Source organism: Narcine bancroftii, chromosome 3, assembly GCF_036971445.1.
Source record: "Narcine bancroftii isolate sNarBan1 chromosome 3, sNarBan1.hap1, whole genome shotgun sequence".
Lineage (NCBI taxonomy): Eukaryota > Metazoa > Chordata > Chondrichthyes > Torpediniformes > Narcinidae > Narcine > Narcine bancroftii.
In genome coordinates, this window is record NC_091471.1 from 270616566 (window position 1) to 270634624 (window position 18059).

The following is an 18059-nucleotide window of genomic DNA, read 5'->3' on the forward strand; positions in this document are numbered from 1 at the left end:
TCTGGTTTCTACCCACCCTTCAAAACATACCAAGGGTTCAATTAGGTCGATAGGCCCATGGGCCAGAAGGGCCCGTTACCATGCTGCATGTCTAATTTTTTTTTAATTAAAATTTTTAAATGTTGCTGATTGGCACATTCTAACTCAATTGCTACACTTGGTTTGATCGGAGATAGGATCCTACATATGAACTGAGTTGAGTCGGACCGTCAATTCTGTGCACTTTGATCTCTGAGGCTTGGCTACATTTTTCAGTTCATCACCCAAATCAGTTCCAATCACAATCTGGACAATTTTACTCCAGGATGTCGCTATTTCCCAACCGGACCACTTTCTAGATTTTTTTAAATGGTTAAATTTTTTTAATTTTTAAAGAAAACATATATGTACACATGTACAAAATGGACTCAATGAATGTATGTATGAATATATATAAATATTTTAAAATTATATTCTTAAAATGCACATTAAACCTAGAAATAACCCGTCCGTACCTTAAGAGAAAGGAAAAGAAACCGTGGACAGAGGGGGAAAGAAAGGAAAAAGGGAAAGAGCTGGGCATCAACATTCAAAAAGAAATAACAGTAAAAATATTAAATTACTAATAAGGGATGAAAATTATAGGAAATATTTAATAAAGACTAAAATATCCAGGCATTTAAATAATTCCAATAAGGCTGTCAAATATCTATGAACACGTTATATTTATTTCTAAGATGCTAAGTAATTTTCTCCAAGGGTAGACAACTTTGCATTTCCATATTCCAACGATAATATGCAAGAAGGAATCGGATTTCCATGTTACCACAAGACATTTCCTGGCTGTTGCCGAAGCCCCAGACTTAAAGTACATGGCTCAATAAGGATTTTTTTTGCCTGACTAATTTAGAGTTTCATTTGTCTACAAATTCTTCTGCCATCTCCTCTCCTACCATGTGCAAACCAATTACAACCCAGGAAGGATGGCCATCTGATTACAAAAAGGAAGCAACAAATCCAGTCTGTGCAGCTAAATAATACTTCTTAAAATAAGGTGGTTTTAACCCTCCCAATTTATAATCCCAGGCCAATTTTTCCAAAGAGATTCTAGATGCCTTGCCTGGCCATAAAAATAAATGAGCATTATTGGCCCTACCAATGTGCGCAGACATGGTACTAATTCAAAAGGGGAATGCAACCAAATTTATTTCTGCTATATATTTCCTGCTCCAAGACCAAAGCTCAAAAATTGGGTTACATAGATCTCAGGGAAATGGGAATCAGATTTGGGCATTGTAATTGATTAATAATGCTCATCAAATTTATGCTTAGATATTAGGACAGCTCTTATTAATTCAAGATATAGAATGATACATTTCCATTTTTTTTACATCAACTAACTATATCTCACCCTAAAAAGTTACATAATAATAAATCTCAAAAATGTGCTTTAGGTGTGGCAGATATTAGTACTTTTATACACTCTACCTGGTTATGTGTGAAATTAAGACGTTTTTGGACAAATTTTGGGGGATTAACAAATATTTTGGGGATGGACTTCTCTCTTGATCCGCAATTATTCCTTTTGGGGAATTTGGCTATCCTGAATGTTAACTTCCCCAAATGGAAATCCAAATTCATTTTCTAGTTTACTGCTAAACAATTCTTACCTCGGAGCTGATTGCGCCTTCCACAAGATCATCACTGCAAGGTGGGAGATGAGCTTATGAATGCTGAAAAGAGGATCTCAGCAAACTTCTTTCTTCTGTTCCTCTATGCAAAGACAAAGGTACAGAGAGAGGCGGAAGAGCCATTCAATTTAACAAGCCTGTGATGTGACATCAATGCAGCTTCAAAACCCTTCACAGGGAAATGTATTTACACGAATGATGATGCGGAAATGGCCCTTCAGCCCAATGCCAGATGAGTAATCTATTTCTATTCCAATCACTTTACTTCTCTCAATCACTTTCACATATGCCCATCAAGTACACATGCTAACTTTTGTGTGGCATACCATCAACTTTTCCATTTCCATCAACGTCAAATCTAGTTGTGAACTCTTCACAACTTCACCCATTTGCTTCCACTCACACCCTCACACTAACATTAACATGACTGACTATGTCGTCTCTTCTAACTGTCAAGGAAATCATCTTAATAGAAATATTGAAAGCTCAAATGGGAAGCAAATGGACATTAGTTTCCCGGTTTTATACTGTACTGTTTGACAAAAATTAAAATTTACCAGCAAAAACAACTTAAATTTAGATTCTGTAGTTCAAGTTATGAATCATCCCACTGTTCATCACAGGAACATTATGAAATATTGACACTGAACCACTTAAGGAGATATCTGTGAAAGCCATCAATTGGGCTCAGAGAGAGGGGGCAAAGAGGTTCCAGGAAGGAACTCCTGAGCTTAGTTTCTCGTTGGGGGAGAAAATAAATCACAGGACTGATGTACTAAAGGGTAGCCAAGAATTAGAAATAAATCACAAAAATCTGTAGACACAGTGGTTGAAGTAAAAACAGAAAAAGCTGGAGAAACTCAGCAGGTCGAACAGTGCCATTTATGTAACAAAGGTAGATATACATTACTGACGTTTCAGGCTTGACCCCCTCATCAAAATATGAAAAAATGCTGGCAGGTGTCTGAACAAAAGAGTTGGGGGGTGGCAAACGCGGGAGATGATAGGTGGATGAGGGGAGGGGGAGGAGGGGTGGCTGGGTGGGTGGAAAAACTTGAAAAACAGGAAAGGGGGGAGGGGAAAGGAAGGGGGAGGAGGTTTAGTGGAAGGCAGTAAAGTCAATGTTCATGCCATCTGGCTGGCGGGTGCCCAGATGGAAAATAAGGTGTTGTTCCTCCAATTTGCAGATAGTTTGGATAGGAGAGTACACAAGGCCATGGGCAGATACGAGTCTGGGAGCGTGACTCAGAATTGAAATGGTTGGCTACTGGGAGGTCACTGTTGTGGCGGAAGGAGAGGAGGTGCCCAGGGAAACGATCTCCGAATCTGCAATCAGTCTCTCTGATATAGAGAACACCACAAATGGAGCACTGGATGCAGTAAATCAGTCCTCTGGATGCAGAAGTGAATTGTTGCTTCATGTGAAAGGCCTGTTTGGGGCCCCAGACCATGGTGAGGGAGGAGGTGTGAGAGCAAATGTTGCATCTCCTACAGACACAGGGGAAAGTGCCGGGGTGTGATGGGTGGGGATGGATGAGTGCATGAGGGAATTACAGAGGGAGTGGTCCCTGCAGAAGGCCGAGAGAGGGGAGAAGGAAAAATGTGTGGTGATGTGCCAAAAATTCTGGCAGATGTGTTGGATGTGGAGGCTGGTGGGGTGGTAGGTGAGGATAAGGGGATTCTGTGTTTGTAGTGTCTAGGGCAGAGGGGGCCAGAGCAGATGAGTGGGAAATGGAAGTGATGGAAGAGGATTGAATTAATAGTGGTGGAGAGGAAACCACATTTAAGGAAGACATTTCAGAAGATCTGGACTGAAAGACCTCATCTTGGGAACAGCTACAGTGGAGATGGAAAAATTGAGAGAAGGGGATAGAATCCTTGCAGGGGACAGAGTGGGAGGAAGTGTATTCAAGTAGCTGTGCGAGTTGGAGACAGAGAGATACAGGAAAGGAGGAGTGTTATCAGAGATGGACCAGGTGAGTTTGAGATCGGGATGGAAGTTGGATGCCAAGTGGATGAAGCTGACAAGCTCATCATGGGTGCATGAGGCAGCCCCAATGTGGTTATCGATATACTGGAGGAAGAGTTGAGGGATCTGAAATGCATCTACCATTTTTAAGCCAATTTTTCCATCTTTGAAAGCCTTCCTTTGCTGTCCATAACTCCTCCTATCTTTGTTTAATCTACAAACCTGCTGATTTTATTTACCACTATATCAATGATCAATCTATATCAATGATCTGGATGATAAACAACAATGGTCCCAGCTCCAATCCCTGAGGCACACCACTAACCACAGTCTGAGAAGCAATCATCCACTACCACTCTCTGGCTTCTCCCATAGAGCCAATGTCGAATCCAGTTTACTACCTCACCATGAATATTGAGCGAATATGGATATATTCTGACTAATCTCCCATGTGGGACCTTGTCAAAGGCTTTACTAAAGTCCATGTAGACAACATCCACACCCTTTCCTTCATCAACTTTTCTGGTGACCTCCTTGAAAAACTATAAAATTCGCTAATGAGTCCATTTCATTTAATTAACCTGTTGAATTAAAAATTAAAAATATTTAAAACACATAAAAACCTTAACAACTATATGCAAATATTAAAAATATTAGAATAAATTATGCAAAGTACTTGGCTGTATTCATCTTTTCCCACAAGGCCAGTAAATGAATGATGCCAGACCTCTTTGGTGTAAAGTTGAGGGAGAAATTGTAAGATGAATCCAGTCCCATTCTTTGCACCCCATTGTTCCACTGCTGGGCCTCGTGGCCAGTCCAGTGTGGGGTTGAACAGTCAGACGCATCAGTATCTGATTTCCAGCACTCTTGAACTTCCCCATTTGACCACACATCTCAAAAATCCAGGACCCAATGAGATCTAAACACTTTTTGTTCCCAAAGGGATTGCTTGTTACAAAGGTATGAGTTGTTCCATACTAGGGGTTTTAACAGGAAGGATAGTCAGAATGTATTTCCAATGTCGACAGTTCACAAAATAATGTTAAAATAATTTAACTAACAGAGAATAATATTTTTCTAAATAAATAGATGTTAATTTTACAGATGCTTTTTTAAAGCATTCTTCATGGCCCCAGGATGTTTTTTTAGTCTCATACAGCCAATTAAATACTTTTATAATATTGGACATATAACTATTAGAGTACATCAAACTTCCACAAGTTGCAACGTGATGATATATCATGGTTTTGAACAATGTAGATGAAGGGATAAATATCAGTCCAAGTGATAAATTCCTTGCCCTTCTCCACGATACTGAGGATAGATCTAAGTGTCTATGTTGGAGTATATGAGGCCTCTGTTTAACCTCTCATTGAAGCAGCAGAACCTCTGACAGTGAGGCAATGTTGCATGGGCACTGCTCCAGGACAGCCACTTTTATAATATGCACAAGTCCTTTGAGCGAACAATCTTATTATTCAAAGCTGAGAGGGTAACCCATTGATCTCCAGTAGGTGTTTCACAAGGTGATCAAAAATCTATGGTGCCTCCAGCAATGTTTCTTTTTATTTATCAAAGGTCCTGCTATTCATCAAAGTTACAGAGAAATATATTTTAATACATGGATGCAGAGAAGAAAATATATCCATATCTCACTTGGCAAGACATTATTCTTACATCGGGCACATGTTAACATTTACACTTAATGATATAAAACAGTCCATCTGTGCACTTCCTCTGTATGTTATATCCTGTTTAAAGTTTTACTATAAAAAGGTACGACTCTAATTAATTTCTCCCCACATTTGTTCAGAACTGCGTATCGCCGTGGCACAAGCCCTTCATCTGGATGGAAGATTTTTACAATTGGTCATGAAAGGTTGAAGAGTTACAAAAAAAAAGTACAACCATGAGGTACATTTTCATACAGCAATGTGGCAGATTTCTAATGAAAGATCAAACCCTGATATCAATATTCAGCTTATAATCACAATATTGCATTTCCATTCATTATCTTCTCTGAATTGTCAACAACTTGCACACAGTGTTTAAGGTAGTAAAGTTAATAGGTCAGGTTTGTGTTTTTTTTTAATTTGAAACGTGCTCCAGAGCATACTGCAATCAAGTACAGTAAAACTCCTGTATCCAGGACCTCTGGGGGTTGGTAGATGCCAGATAACTGCATTTTCTGGTTGCTTGAGAATTATTCTTACAATGCCCAACTAATAATCTGCTGATATTTATTCACCAGACTAGTCTAATATACAGATACTGTGATGAATCCACCTGACTCATGGGTAGTGGATTGGCAAATGAACAGCAAGGTGAACCAATTTTAAACTGACATTTTTATCTATTATTTTAATTTTTATTTATTTTCCTTGAATTGTTTGCCAGTTGCTTGAATTCCAGATACCAGGTGTTTTACTGTACTACTGTAAGTATTTTGAAACTTGGTAGGTTTTTATTCTTGATATTGATGGATTAAACAAGTGGTTCTTAACCTTTTTCTTTCCACTCGCATACCGCTAAGTAATCCCTATGCCATCGATGCTCTGATTGCTTAAGGTAGTACATGTGTTTTAATCGTACCAAATTGACTCGTTATGTGCAGTTTCAGAACTCCAAAGGAAATGGGCCAATAACAATTTTTCTCAAGCAAAATATTTCAGAAACAATTACATCAAGAGCAGTGGTTCTCAACCTTCCCTTCCCACCTTAAGCAATCCCTCACTGAGCACCGATTGCTTGGGATTACTTAAAGTGGGATTTGAGTGGAAAGAAAAAGATTGAGAACCACTGGGTTAAACCAACATTGAAAAGTTGCATCTATCATTTTGACAGCTCAAATGATTTACCGATTCAATGGGAATCAAGATTTGGCATGACTGTGATGCCTCTGCAGTCAAATAGTCTGTGGCAACTATGCAATCTGGATGAGATACCTCAAAGGCAGCAGACTACCTTGGAAAGAACTCAACAACTTCAGGTACGAGCATGGTTAGCATAGCAGTTAGTACAACACTATTACTTGTTCAAATCCAGCATTGTAAGGAGCTTGTGCGTTCTCCCCTTGTCTGTATCAGTTTCCACCGGGTGCTCCAGTTTCCACCTTCCCTTCAAAATGTACAGGTGTTGTAGATTCACTGGGGCATTTGGGCATCACAGGCTCGTAAGCCAAAGGGGTCTGTTACCATGGTGATTGTCTAAATCTAAATCTAAAAGCAACAGAGGTGGAAAACAAATAAAGAAAGGGAATGAATGGGAAGTAAAATGTAACACACCAACTTTGTTAAAGTCCAGGCTCCTGCTGCAGGAGCCAAGGCTCCAAGTCAGGTGGGTGAGCACAGACTGCAGCCTAGCATTGCATTCTTAAAATCCACTGCATAGAAATAACCCATCATGTTGCAATCGACCAAAACTGGATGCTCAGCTATTCCCTATTGCCACCTCTTGGTCTGCAGCCCAACAGCTAACAACAGATCAAGTGCTCATCCAGATGCTTCTTAAATAGAGGCGGGTTCTACCTTTACCTTCCCTTCACACAGGGATTTTCAGATGCCCACCACTGTGAATTAGCAATTCATTTAAACTCAGGTGCTTCTTGTTACTGACCTCTCTGTGAAGGAAAATAGGTTATTTCTGTTCCCTAGCTCTCAAAGATTTTGCACTTCTTCGCTAAATGTTCCCTCAGGTATAGGACCACCTCCTCTTGATGCCCTGAGATGTTATTCACCGATTGAATGACAAGGTGTGGTGTAAAGTTACCAGATAACAATGGGCCAGGTTGTAACACGGAAATCATGTTGCTTTCTCTAAGATTTTGTCAGTAAGAAGCTGTAGAAAGGAAGTGGTGATGTGACGAGGTCTTTACAGATAGGCCATGTGCTATGAATTATCTCAATACATCGTACACAATGTACAGCCACAATGATTGTTTACTTCAATGTAGCAAGATTAATTCCTGCCACTCAGTGGACTATGGGCAATTTCTCTTAAAATGTCCCCTCATGGGCAATATGTAATTTTTACTCAAGCAACCAGAGCGTGCTAATTATTGAGTTACCACTTTCAAGTGTTCAATGTCATTCACACATCAAACGATTAGGCATAATGATTTTATACATGTTATTTAATAGCTGAAGGGAACAATACCCCACTAAATCCATGATGAAGGATTTTGGCTCCAAAGAGTGACCATTCTTTTTATCCCACTGATCCTCCTTGGCCTGATGAGTTCCTCCAGCAGATTTTGTTTAACCTGCGATTCCAGCATCTGCAATTTCCTGTGCATCTCCAATGGCCACAAATAGATTTCAGTTATAGATGTTCTGATTTGTCTCAAGCTTATTTTGTTGTCAGAACTGTGGCTTAGATCACTTAATTTTTGTAAAAGGATGTAAAAAGATAACTAATAAAGGTGTTCCCAATCTACATTTTCTTATTTATCTTTTCCACAAATTGGGTCCTTTATATGTGGCAAACATATTTGTACATTGTTGCCTATTTAATTTGGATCACAAGCACCATGCCTATTAAACAAGCCCCATGAGTTTACATGCAAAATCTGGCTTTGTTTCTGTGAAAGGACATAAGACAGCGTGTGGTGTTTCTTTTATTGTAAGAAACTTAGGTTCTTTTAAAACAACTATTCTTTATTAGTTAAAGGACACACTCAGGGCCGTATGGAGGCATCCAGCTTGAATCCACCCCAAGCTACAACAGTTAGTCTTCAACTCCTACTAGTGGTCAGGAGGATCACTACAAGACGTAGAAGCAAGTTATATAGACCCCTGAATCTGCATTGCCAAAAACCATGGCTCAGCCTGTTCCCACTCAATCATCATGTCCCTTGATTAGTTTAGTGTCTAAAAATGTACCTCTCTCAACCTTCAAAACAACAAATAGGCATCTTGAATCCTCTAGAAGAGTAAAAACTACTCACTACTCCATTTTCTACAATCATCTTTTTATCCTCAACATTGCTTCTCCAGCCTGTGAAACACCATCTTGACATCTACTCTATCAATGCTGTTAAAATTTAAGATGTTTCTATTAAATCACCTTTCATTCTTTTAAACACCACTTGAGTAACATTCATTCAAGTTGTTCCTCATGTGATAACATTCTCATTGAAACAATGAATGCAGAGCTGCTCTTCCACAAAGCGAATGCGTCTTCCCTGCAGTGAAGAGACCAAAAGGTGAATTAATGAGAAACTGTGCAAACAATTTGTTAGGGAAAGGGAAAAAAAAACTAGGTAATGGAAAGGAGGAAATCAGGTGAAACATCTTGACCCGGAGAACTACGAGAAGATGATTTGAGCCACACTGATGGCAGAGTCTTCATTAATTGGCCATCATTCCCTGGCTTGTTTTTGGTTAATGCTCTACATATTCCCATTGTTTCCAGATCACTGTATGGAGGGGCACATGAATAGCAACCAAGGAAAATGTCACCTGGGTCCTTTTAGCTTGTTTCTTCAGTATGAGTATAGAGGTTGTGCGTTCAAATCCCAGTTCCAATTGTTGAAATATTGAAGGATTTCATTTCATGGATGGAAACATCTCAATGGATGTGCTGGAATGTTGCCACTTTATATCCATTCTGTGCAGAGAAGGTTAAAGTCTACACCTTGACCGGGATACAGCACTGGCATTGATTACTGGAGATGTGTTTCGACCTTCTAGATCAAGTCCAGGTCTTTCAGACTGTTATAAAAGATGGTGTCCTTGACATCCATAAACACTTTGCGGATGTTTTCTGTGTCTGTGGCACAGGTGAAGTGTGTGTAGATAGCCCTCTGTTGATCATTCTCCCTCAGATACATTTGTAGGATGAATTCCATGGCAGCTGTTGCATTTCTTTTTGTCCCTGAAAGGAAAGAAATTCCTTGAACCAGGTTTCAAAACTAACCCAGTCTCATGTAAACATGTGGATACGAGCTAGTCTGTTAGTGGGAATTCATAGAATGTACAACACAAAAGAGGGCATTTGTCCCACTGTACCCGTGCACATTGTTTTAGTTAGCCAGTAAGTCCGGATATCCCTCTGGAAGAGATCCCCTTCATTGGGAGGAAAGGGGGGGGGGGGAGAAAAAGTCACTGTATATGTGTGAAAAAGAAATAGTGTATATCATGGCTAATGTGATTTATGGTGTGAAAAATAAAAAAATTTAAAAAAAAAAAGAATTTATCAAAGTCTCTTTTGAAAATAAATACAGAATCTAATTTTATTTAAACAGTGCAATCCAGATCACAGCAACTTTTTTTTTGTTTTCAGAGTTCTCTCTGAACTCGTGATGTAAAAATATTTCTCCTCAATTCTCCCTGCTTCTTTACTCAAATACATTTGTGCTTGTTGGTTGCCAGAGAAAAATATTACTCTTTCTAAATCCTTCATCATTTACGACAAGACAAGCATCCATTCAAAACAGCTGACGCAAATTAACATGATGAAAAATATGTCACCTTGACCCTGGGGAAAGAGTGTGGATGGCAGTGGACTTGGAACATACACTTGAAGTATGAACAATATCACATTTTGTAATTTATTGAATATCATATTTGAACCATTTCAAGATGTACCATAAGTTCAATATAAAGTAGCTCATATTACCTGTTCGAAATGAAGGGAGGAAAGTTTCGGGGAGAGATTGGGGCAGGGTTGACACCAAGAGTGGCATCCATGGGCAATGCATCCCCACACAAGGTGCTGTTTCCCCCCCCCAATACGGTGGCGGCCATCCTTGGCCGTCAGGCCCACCCCACTCCCTCCTGTGTCAGTGCCATCTAAGTCGACGCTCACTAATGACTCTTCACCCACTCCCAGCCGCGTCACTAGCATGCATTAAGCTTGACACAATTAAAAAGAGCACCCTCTTATCTCACCTTCAGAGGGATGGCCTCAACGAAGGTGCTCTTCCTTCCCCAACCACGGTGATAAGTCAGTCCCTGCTAGCACCACCTTTCCTGTCGACAGGTCGGTCCCTGCCAGCAAACCCACCCCACCATTGACAGGTGGGACAGTGGCACATATCAATCCCTGCCAGCACCACCCCCCACCCATTGACAGGCCAGTACCTGCCCCCCTCCAACTTGCTAATGCCCCCCTCCAACATACGTTTTGGGACCGACCCCGATTAGGGGTACTTTCTTTTTTAAAAAGAACACAGAGTAGTGGGTATCTGCAACACATGGTCAGGGCTGGTATTGGAGGCTGGAATAATAGACGTTCAAGGTACATGGATGAAAGAAAAATAGAGGGCTATGAGGTAGGGACGGTTTAATTTTTTTGGGTCGGTATATGTGGGTCAGCACAAAATCATGGGCCAAAGGGCCTGTGATGTTATTTGGTCTGTTATGTACTTGTACAGTAATCCTCATGACGAAGCCAGGTTATGATTTGCCCACTTCAGTCAGGGAAACTAAATTTCACAGGGTTTAGTTTGATATTGTATTCAGAACCATAGAACATTAGAGAAACAATCCCCTTTGGCCCTTCTAGTGTGTGCCTGAACCATTTGACAAACTCCAAGCAATGGGAAATCTCCTACTATCACAACCTGATGTTTCCTGCAGTTGTCTGCTATCTCTCTACAGATTTTCTCCTCCAATTCTTGTTGGGTGGTCTATAATACAACCCCATGAGTGTGGTCATACCTTCCTGTTCCTCAGCTCCACCCATATAGCCACAGTGAATGAGCCCTCTGGTCTGTGCTGCCCGAGCACAGCTGTAATATTTTCCCTAATGAGCAATGCCACTTCTCCCCCTTTCATTCCCCCCGCCCTCCTTCTATCGTGTCTAAAGTTACGGAAACTCAGAACATTGAGCTGCCAGTCCTGCCCCTCCTGCAACCAAGTTTCATTAATGGTTGCAATGCCATAATTCCGCATGCCAATCCACACTGCACGCTTGTCTGCCTTTCCAACAACACTCCTCCTTGCATTGAAATAGATGCCCCTGAGAATATTTCCATCATGCACAATCTGTTGACCTCTAACGGTGCGTGCAATTTTCACATCATCTTTTCCCTCCTCCACTCCTCTATTTGCTCTGGTTTCCTTCCCTCTGCAAATCTAGTTTAAAACCACCGGAGCACTAGCAAACTTTCCTGTAAGGATATTAGTCCCCTCTAGCACAGATGCAACCATTCCCATTGGAACAGGTCCCACCTTCCCTGGAAGAGCCCAATGATCCAGAAACCTGAAGCCCTCCCTCCTGCACCATGTCTTCAGCCACATGTTAAGCTGCATTACAGAACAATAAAACCCTATCTAGCATTTCACTTTTATCGTCTTCTCTCAAAAAGGAAAGTGGCAGAGGAAAGATAGGGCAACACCTTTAGCGTGGCGGTTAGCGCAACACCTTTACAGGACCAGCGATTGGGACTGGACCAGGGTTCGAAACCCTTGCTGCCTGCAAGGAGTTTGTATGTTCTTCCATGTCCGTGTGGGTTTTCTCTGGGGGCTCCAGTTTCCTCCCACCCTTCAGAAACGCACCGGGGGTGGGTGTAGGTTAATGAGGTGTAAATTGGGTGGCATGTACTCATGGGTTGAAATGATCTATTACCGTGCTTTACGGCTAAATTTAAAAATTTTAAAAATAATGACAGATAATGGAACAGACATTGGCTTAGAAATTCTTTAATTCAAGGAAAGGCACACTGAATGCAGGGTGAACCATGCCAGAGCCCACTGTTGCAAAAGATCTAATGTTTTGCATATTTAATGGACCCAAAGGAGTTTCCACCTCAATGATGGAATGAGCATGGAAAATGAGTAAGTTAAAGGTCCTGGTCACAGTGCTGGTGAGGGAGGGGTTGGAGTGGTGTGAGGAAGGGAGAAGCTCCTACAACTCCTCCTTGAGTTTTTTTTCTCTATTTAAAACGAATGACAATTTTCAATGGCCAACTAACCTTCAACATGCCTTTGGGATGTCAAGGTCAAGGTCAAAGAGAACACATGCAAACATTGTTTTAACCACACCTGAGGTCTGCACCTCTGAAAGAGCAGCTCCCTCCTGTATGCCCACATTAACATAACAATTACAGCACGGAAACAGGCCATTAGGCCCTTCTAGTCCGCACCGAACCAAACACCCCTTTCTAGTCCCACCTCCCTGCACAATGCCCATAACCCTCCATCTTCTTCTCATCCATATACCTGTCCAACCTTTTCTTAAATAATACAATTGACTCCGCTGCCACTATTTCTCCCGGAAATGTGCAATTGTATGATACAGCACAGGGAACCCCCAGAGCAAATGGCCAACTGCATACAGAGAATGGCTTTGACAAACCTGTTACTGTTGTGAGTAGAGAAACAGGTTTGGTAGGTCTCAAAGGCAAGGACTCTGAACACAGTTTTGATGGGGAAGGATTTTATTTACAAATGCTAGTGTGGAAAATGGTAACTGATGCAACACACACAGTTTACAGCAGCTGTGGGTAAGAAATAACGAATGTGGGGAAGAGCATGGGGATCACTCACACACACACACACACACACACACACACACCTGGTACATACAATGATCCGGGAAAAATCACTACAATACCCCACCACCCCTTGGCTCAGTGCAGGCATGGATCTATGCTACAAGGGACACTAATTAAATGCTCCCAACCCTTTTAACAGTGCATATCTTGCCAAGTTTCTCCAGTGCCCTTCCACATTTCTAGGCCTGGAGTGAAGCAGAGTGGTCCCAAACTGGCAAAAAGAGAGAACAAAGAGTACATGGCACCGTTATAGTGCTGGAGGGTCCAGGCCAGATCATTTACAGGAACCCAATGGCTTGGTGCCAGGAGGGTTAATCCAATTACAAGGCCAAGTACAGGCAAGCTGGAGAGTGCAGTCCAGGTAATTCACAAGGAACAAAGGCAAGGTATGCACTAATGGGTGGGCAGAACTAAACCTTGATTGGTAGCTGTGTGTCGTCCAACTAGGTAGGGGGCAGTGCAGTTACATGACGGCCACAACCCTTCCCAAACTAATTACTAAAAGAGAATGTTTCTGAATATGAATGAATTACCCACAAAAAATAGAAACATTGCAAATACCCATAACCTCTCCAAAATAATTAAATATTTGGAAACTAATCAAACGAAATGATAAGAGTCAAGTTACCATTCTGTCTTCCCATTAATTTCAAAGGTTTCGCCTACAGCTGCTGGTCTAGCAGACACAGGCTCAGTGGTCCCATGCTGGATGTCTGTGGAATTTTGCATTGCTCCTTTCAACTCCCCCAAGAGTTTGCTGGTGCAGGGAAGGGTTAGTGAGCAGCGTAATTCAAGTTGCCACTGTTGGCTTCCATCTGTGCCAATTCTGAACTTCAGGAGATCTAAATGAAGAGCACCTCAGGAGATCTGCTCCATTTTTGAGGCAAAATAAAGGAACCTTTATTTGGAGTGCTTAGACTCATGCAGGGTCACTGAAACAGTGATTTAGCATTTTCTGAACGGTCATCTCTCACCTTCATCTCTATTTAAATATATTGTAAAGGAGAAAAAGAAACAACAGAGGTGAGTGTCCTATAAAAAGGAGTGCTTGCTTTCTACTTACCTTTATATTCATGAAAATAGTCTGCTAAATGCGACTTAAGTATCTTCTCCTTCAAAATATCCATTTTGTTCAAGAATAGAATTATTGATGAAGTTTGGAAATACTTGGACTTCAAAATAAAATGAAACAGAGCAAGGCTCTCCCTCATTCGATTCTGCAAAAGAATCATTCCTTTCAGCTTCAGAACTTTTAAATATTGATCTATGATTTATCCTGAGAGCAAGTATCGACATTTTTTAATATTTAAAAATAATTTTAACACACGGCAAAATTTCCAGATTATCAGAATACTTCACCTCTATTATCTGTAACTAAATTTTAAAAATATTTTACCATAAGAGCATTGAATTAACTCTTGTACTTGATAAATTCTATATTACACTTGAGGTGGCAATTTAAACTTATTTTACTGAAATCATTTGATCCTGTTAATTTCAAGTCTTTACCAATTTTAGCTTTCTCATGATTATCAACCTCTGCTGGTTCTGGTCACTCTACCATTGGCTATTGTGCTGTTACCTCCTTGTTCACCAATCTCCAGAATGCTCTCCCTTGAATTGTCTCTCTCTTTCTACTGTAAAATGCACAATAACAGAATATGCTGGAAATACTTAACGATCCATGCAGCATCTGCTGAGAGAGAAAAATAGTGCTGATGTTTTTGACAGTAATTCTATTTCCTTTTTCCACAGATGCTGCCTGAATTGCTGAACATCTCCAGAATTTTCTACTTTTGTTTCAGATTTCTCAAATCAACGTTCTCCTTGGAAGGCACAGCTGGAGATTCTCTGAATTGGATCCATTGTATACAGTATTTTACTAAGAGCTTCTAATTCCAATGGAATTCAAACCAAGCCCATATGTGTTCTTTGTGGGTTGCTGGCTCCACTTTGTTGACATTAAGCCTACCATGCTTAAAAACAGATCCATTTCAAGAGTCTAGAAATCATCGCCACCACCCTGGACATACAAGGAACACACACCTGTTTCTTTTATGCGCACTACACTTGTACTCTCATTCAATGGGGCGGGTGGGGGTGACACCATGAGATACCACCAGGTGACGCTAACCCTAGTGAAGCGATTGGAGGGTGGTGAAGAAGACATTTTCATGCTTTCCTTCATCGGACAGGTTATTGAGCACAAAATCTGGGACCTCCTGTAACATCTGTGTAAGAATTGGTTTGGCCACTCTTGGACACCATGTGTCCTAGTGTCTTCAGATATGAAAAGCCTTCACTTCCACCAAGCCCTTTAAGCTTTTGTCCTTCCATCCCTTCCCATGACTTGAAACCGACATTTTTTAATGCAAAAAGGTGTGACATTTCTGTTGTTTTTAATTAGCTTAATCACCTCAGTGAAGAAAAACACAAAATATGCAATGATTGAAGTAAAAAGAAATGCTGGAGAAACTTAGCAGGTCAACTGCTTACTTTATAGGTATCCCCCAGTGGCCAAACTTTTCAATTCTGCACCCCACTCCCATGCGAACATGTCTTTCCATGGTCTTGTGCACTGCCAAACCAAGGCCAGGTGTAAATTAGAGGAACAACACCTAATATTCCATCTGGGCACTGTCCAACTGGATGGCATTAACATTGACTTCTCCAGTTTCAATTTTTTATTTACCTCCCCATTCTACCCGTCTTCTCCATCCCTGTCTTTTTTCCTCCAGTTTTCCATTCCCTTCATTCACAGAGCTATGATCCTCCCTCTGTTGGTGTGCCCTCCCTCCCTTATCCACCCATTATCTCTTGTCTGTGGGACCGTGTTCCTCCTGTTACCTCTCTCCCACCCCCCACCTCCATTTATTTAAGTACCTGCCTACATTTTTATCACATCTTGATCAAGGAGTCGAGCCAAAAACATTGGTTATGTAGCTTTATCTTTGTGGTTTGACCTATTGAGTTTCTCCAGCGTCGTGTTTTTACTTTATTCCAATTTTCAGTTTCTACCAGGATGCTCCTTCTCCACTTTGAGCAGACATAGACCATACAGCTTTTGTCAAGCCCTTTGGCCCATCTGATCCAGGCTGATCCCATTTGCCTGCATTTGGTTCATATCCTTCCTACAAATCTATCCAAATGTCTTTTGAATCTTCTAATTGTATCCACTTCTATAGCTTCCTCTGACACCTCATTCCTTGATCCTCTTGAGTGAGAAAGTGACAGAGGATCCTACTTATAAGTCATGCCCAACTTATATTTCTCCCCTTTCCACTCAAACATATGCCCTCTGGTTCTAGAATCATCTAAATTGGGGATAAATTACTTTATCAGTGGCCTTCATGATCTTATAACCCTCTATAAAGTCACCCTTCATTCTCCTTCAATCGAAGGATAAAGATTCAACCCATCCAACTTCTCCTGCCAACTCAAACCCTCCAGTCCTGGCAACATCCAAGTGAATCTCCTCTGGACCCCTTTCCAACATATTGATATTCTTAATGCGGGAAACCAGAACTGCACCCAGCACTCCAAGAGTGGCCTAACTAATACTTACATAGATGTAACAGGAGGTCCCAGATTTTGTGCTCAATAACCTGTCCGATGAAGGAAAGCATGAAAATGTCTTCTTCACCACCCTCCAATCCCTTCACTAGGGTTAGTGTCACCTGGTGCGGTATCTCATGGTGTCACCCCCACCCACCCCATTGAATGAGAGTACAAGTGTAGTGCGCATAAAAGAAACAGGTGTGTGTTCCTTGTATGTCCAGGGTGGTGGCGATGATTTCTAGATTCTTGAAATGGACCTGTTTTTAAGCAGAATGTGCAGTTTTCCAACATAATTGGAAGAAGACAACTCTACTTTTCAATTCAAATCCTCTTGCAAAATGACCAACATAATCATTTGCTTTTTTGCTTGTTCATTCTACTTGTAAATTAACTTTCAGTGATTTGAGCAAAAGAACCTCAGTTCCCTTTGAAAACCAGCATCTTTCAAATATTTACCCGAGAATGGAGAAGTATAAGAGATGGTGTTATGCATCAGGGTGGACTACGAAAGGATCTTCTTTTGCAGATGTTTAGTGTAAAACCTAATCTTTTACACATATTGCTGAATTGTTAGTGTTTCACCTTCAAATATGTGCATACAGAGGTGTTGTCTGTACATTGCAGTTCATATACAGAGTTGCAATGAGCTTGGCTCAAAAGAGTAAGTAGCTGAGGTTGAACAATTTCTCACTTGAACTACTTTAATCCACATATGTTGAAGAGTCATCTCACATTTGGTATTGTGATGAAGTAACTGTGATATTTTTCCCCCTAACTCAAATTGGAGTCTGAAATTATTAGTTAAAGATAATTTAATCTAAACTCCCATGTGATTGCTGTATTCTCCAATGCCACCACCTCTCCATCTCCCCCACTCTGGTCTCTGCTATCGAGATGTAACTGTATAGAACAGACATTCTATACAGTAATTTGCAAGAGACTTATGATGGGTATGATGAGAGTTCAGAGCATAATCTCACCATGATTAATCATTAAAACTGAGAAGCAGAAAATTATCTTCCATGATTACAAATGTACAATACACAGCGGCAAGCCAGACGATTTCCACTGGCAACATGGATTTATAATACAACTCAGGTGTTTCCTATTTCAATTCTGACAACGGCGAAGCAGGCACAAGGAACCACTGAAGGATTTGCATCAGACTCACCTCATTTTCACTCTCTTCTAGGACCTGATCGTATTCACTAAGAGAAGCCAGGAATATAACCGACATGACATTCTCAAAGCAGTGGATCCACTTTCTTCTTTCAGACTTCTGTCCTCCGACATCAACTATTCTAAGAATTAGACCAGGACTTAGAAAACATGAACTTTGCTGGTCCACAGGAATAAGAAA

General features: G+C 40.8%; 1 protein-coding gene across 2 annotated transcripts in view; it reads right to left on the reverse strand.

The window, feature by feature from the left end:
* Positions 1-5190: 5190 nt before the first annotated feature.
* LOC138758767 (guanine nucleotide-binding protein subunit alpha-14-like) overlaps positions 5191-18059 on the reverse strand; it is a 54010-nt gene continuing 41141 nt past the window's right edge. The window contains exons 5-8 of one of the 2 annotated variants that reach the window (XR_011354421.1): positions 17871-18000; positions 14205-14358; positions 8707-9516; positions 5191-6860 (exon numbers count right to left, since the gene is read on the reverse strand). Coding sequence is in view for 1 of the 2 variants with exons in the window: in XM_069928133.1 (XP_069784234.1) it covers positions 9329-9516; positions 14205-14358; positions 17871-18000 (472 nt within the window). In the remaining variant the exon portion in view is untranslated. Of the gene's footprint in view, positions 9517-14204; positions 14359-17870; positions 18001-18059 lie in introns of both variants that reach the window. The other variant, XM_069928133.1, reaches the window with a different exon arrangement.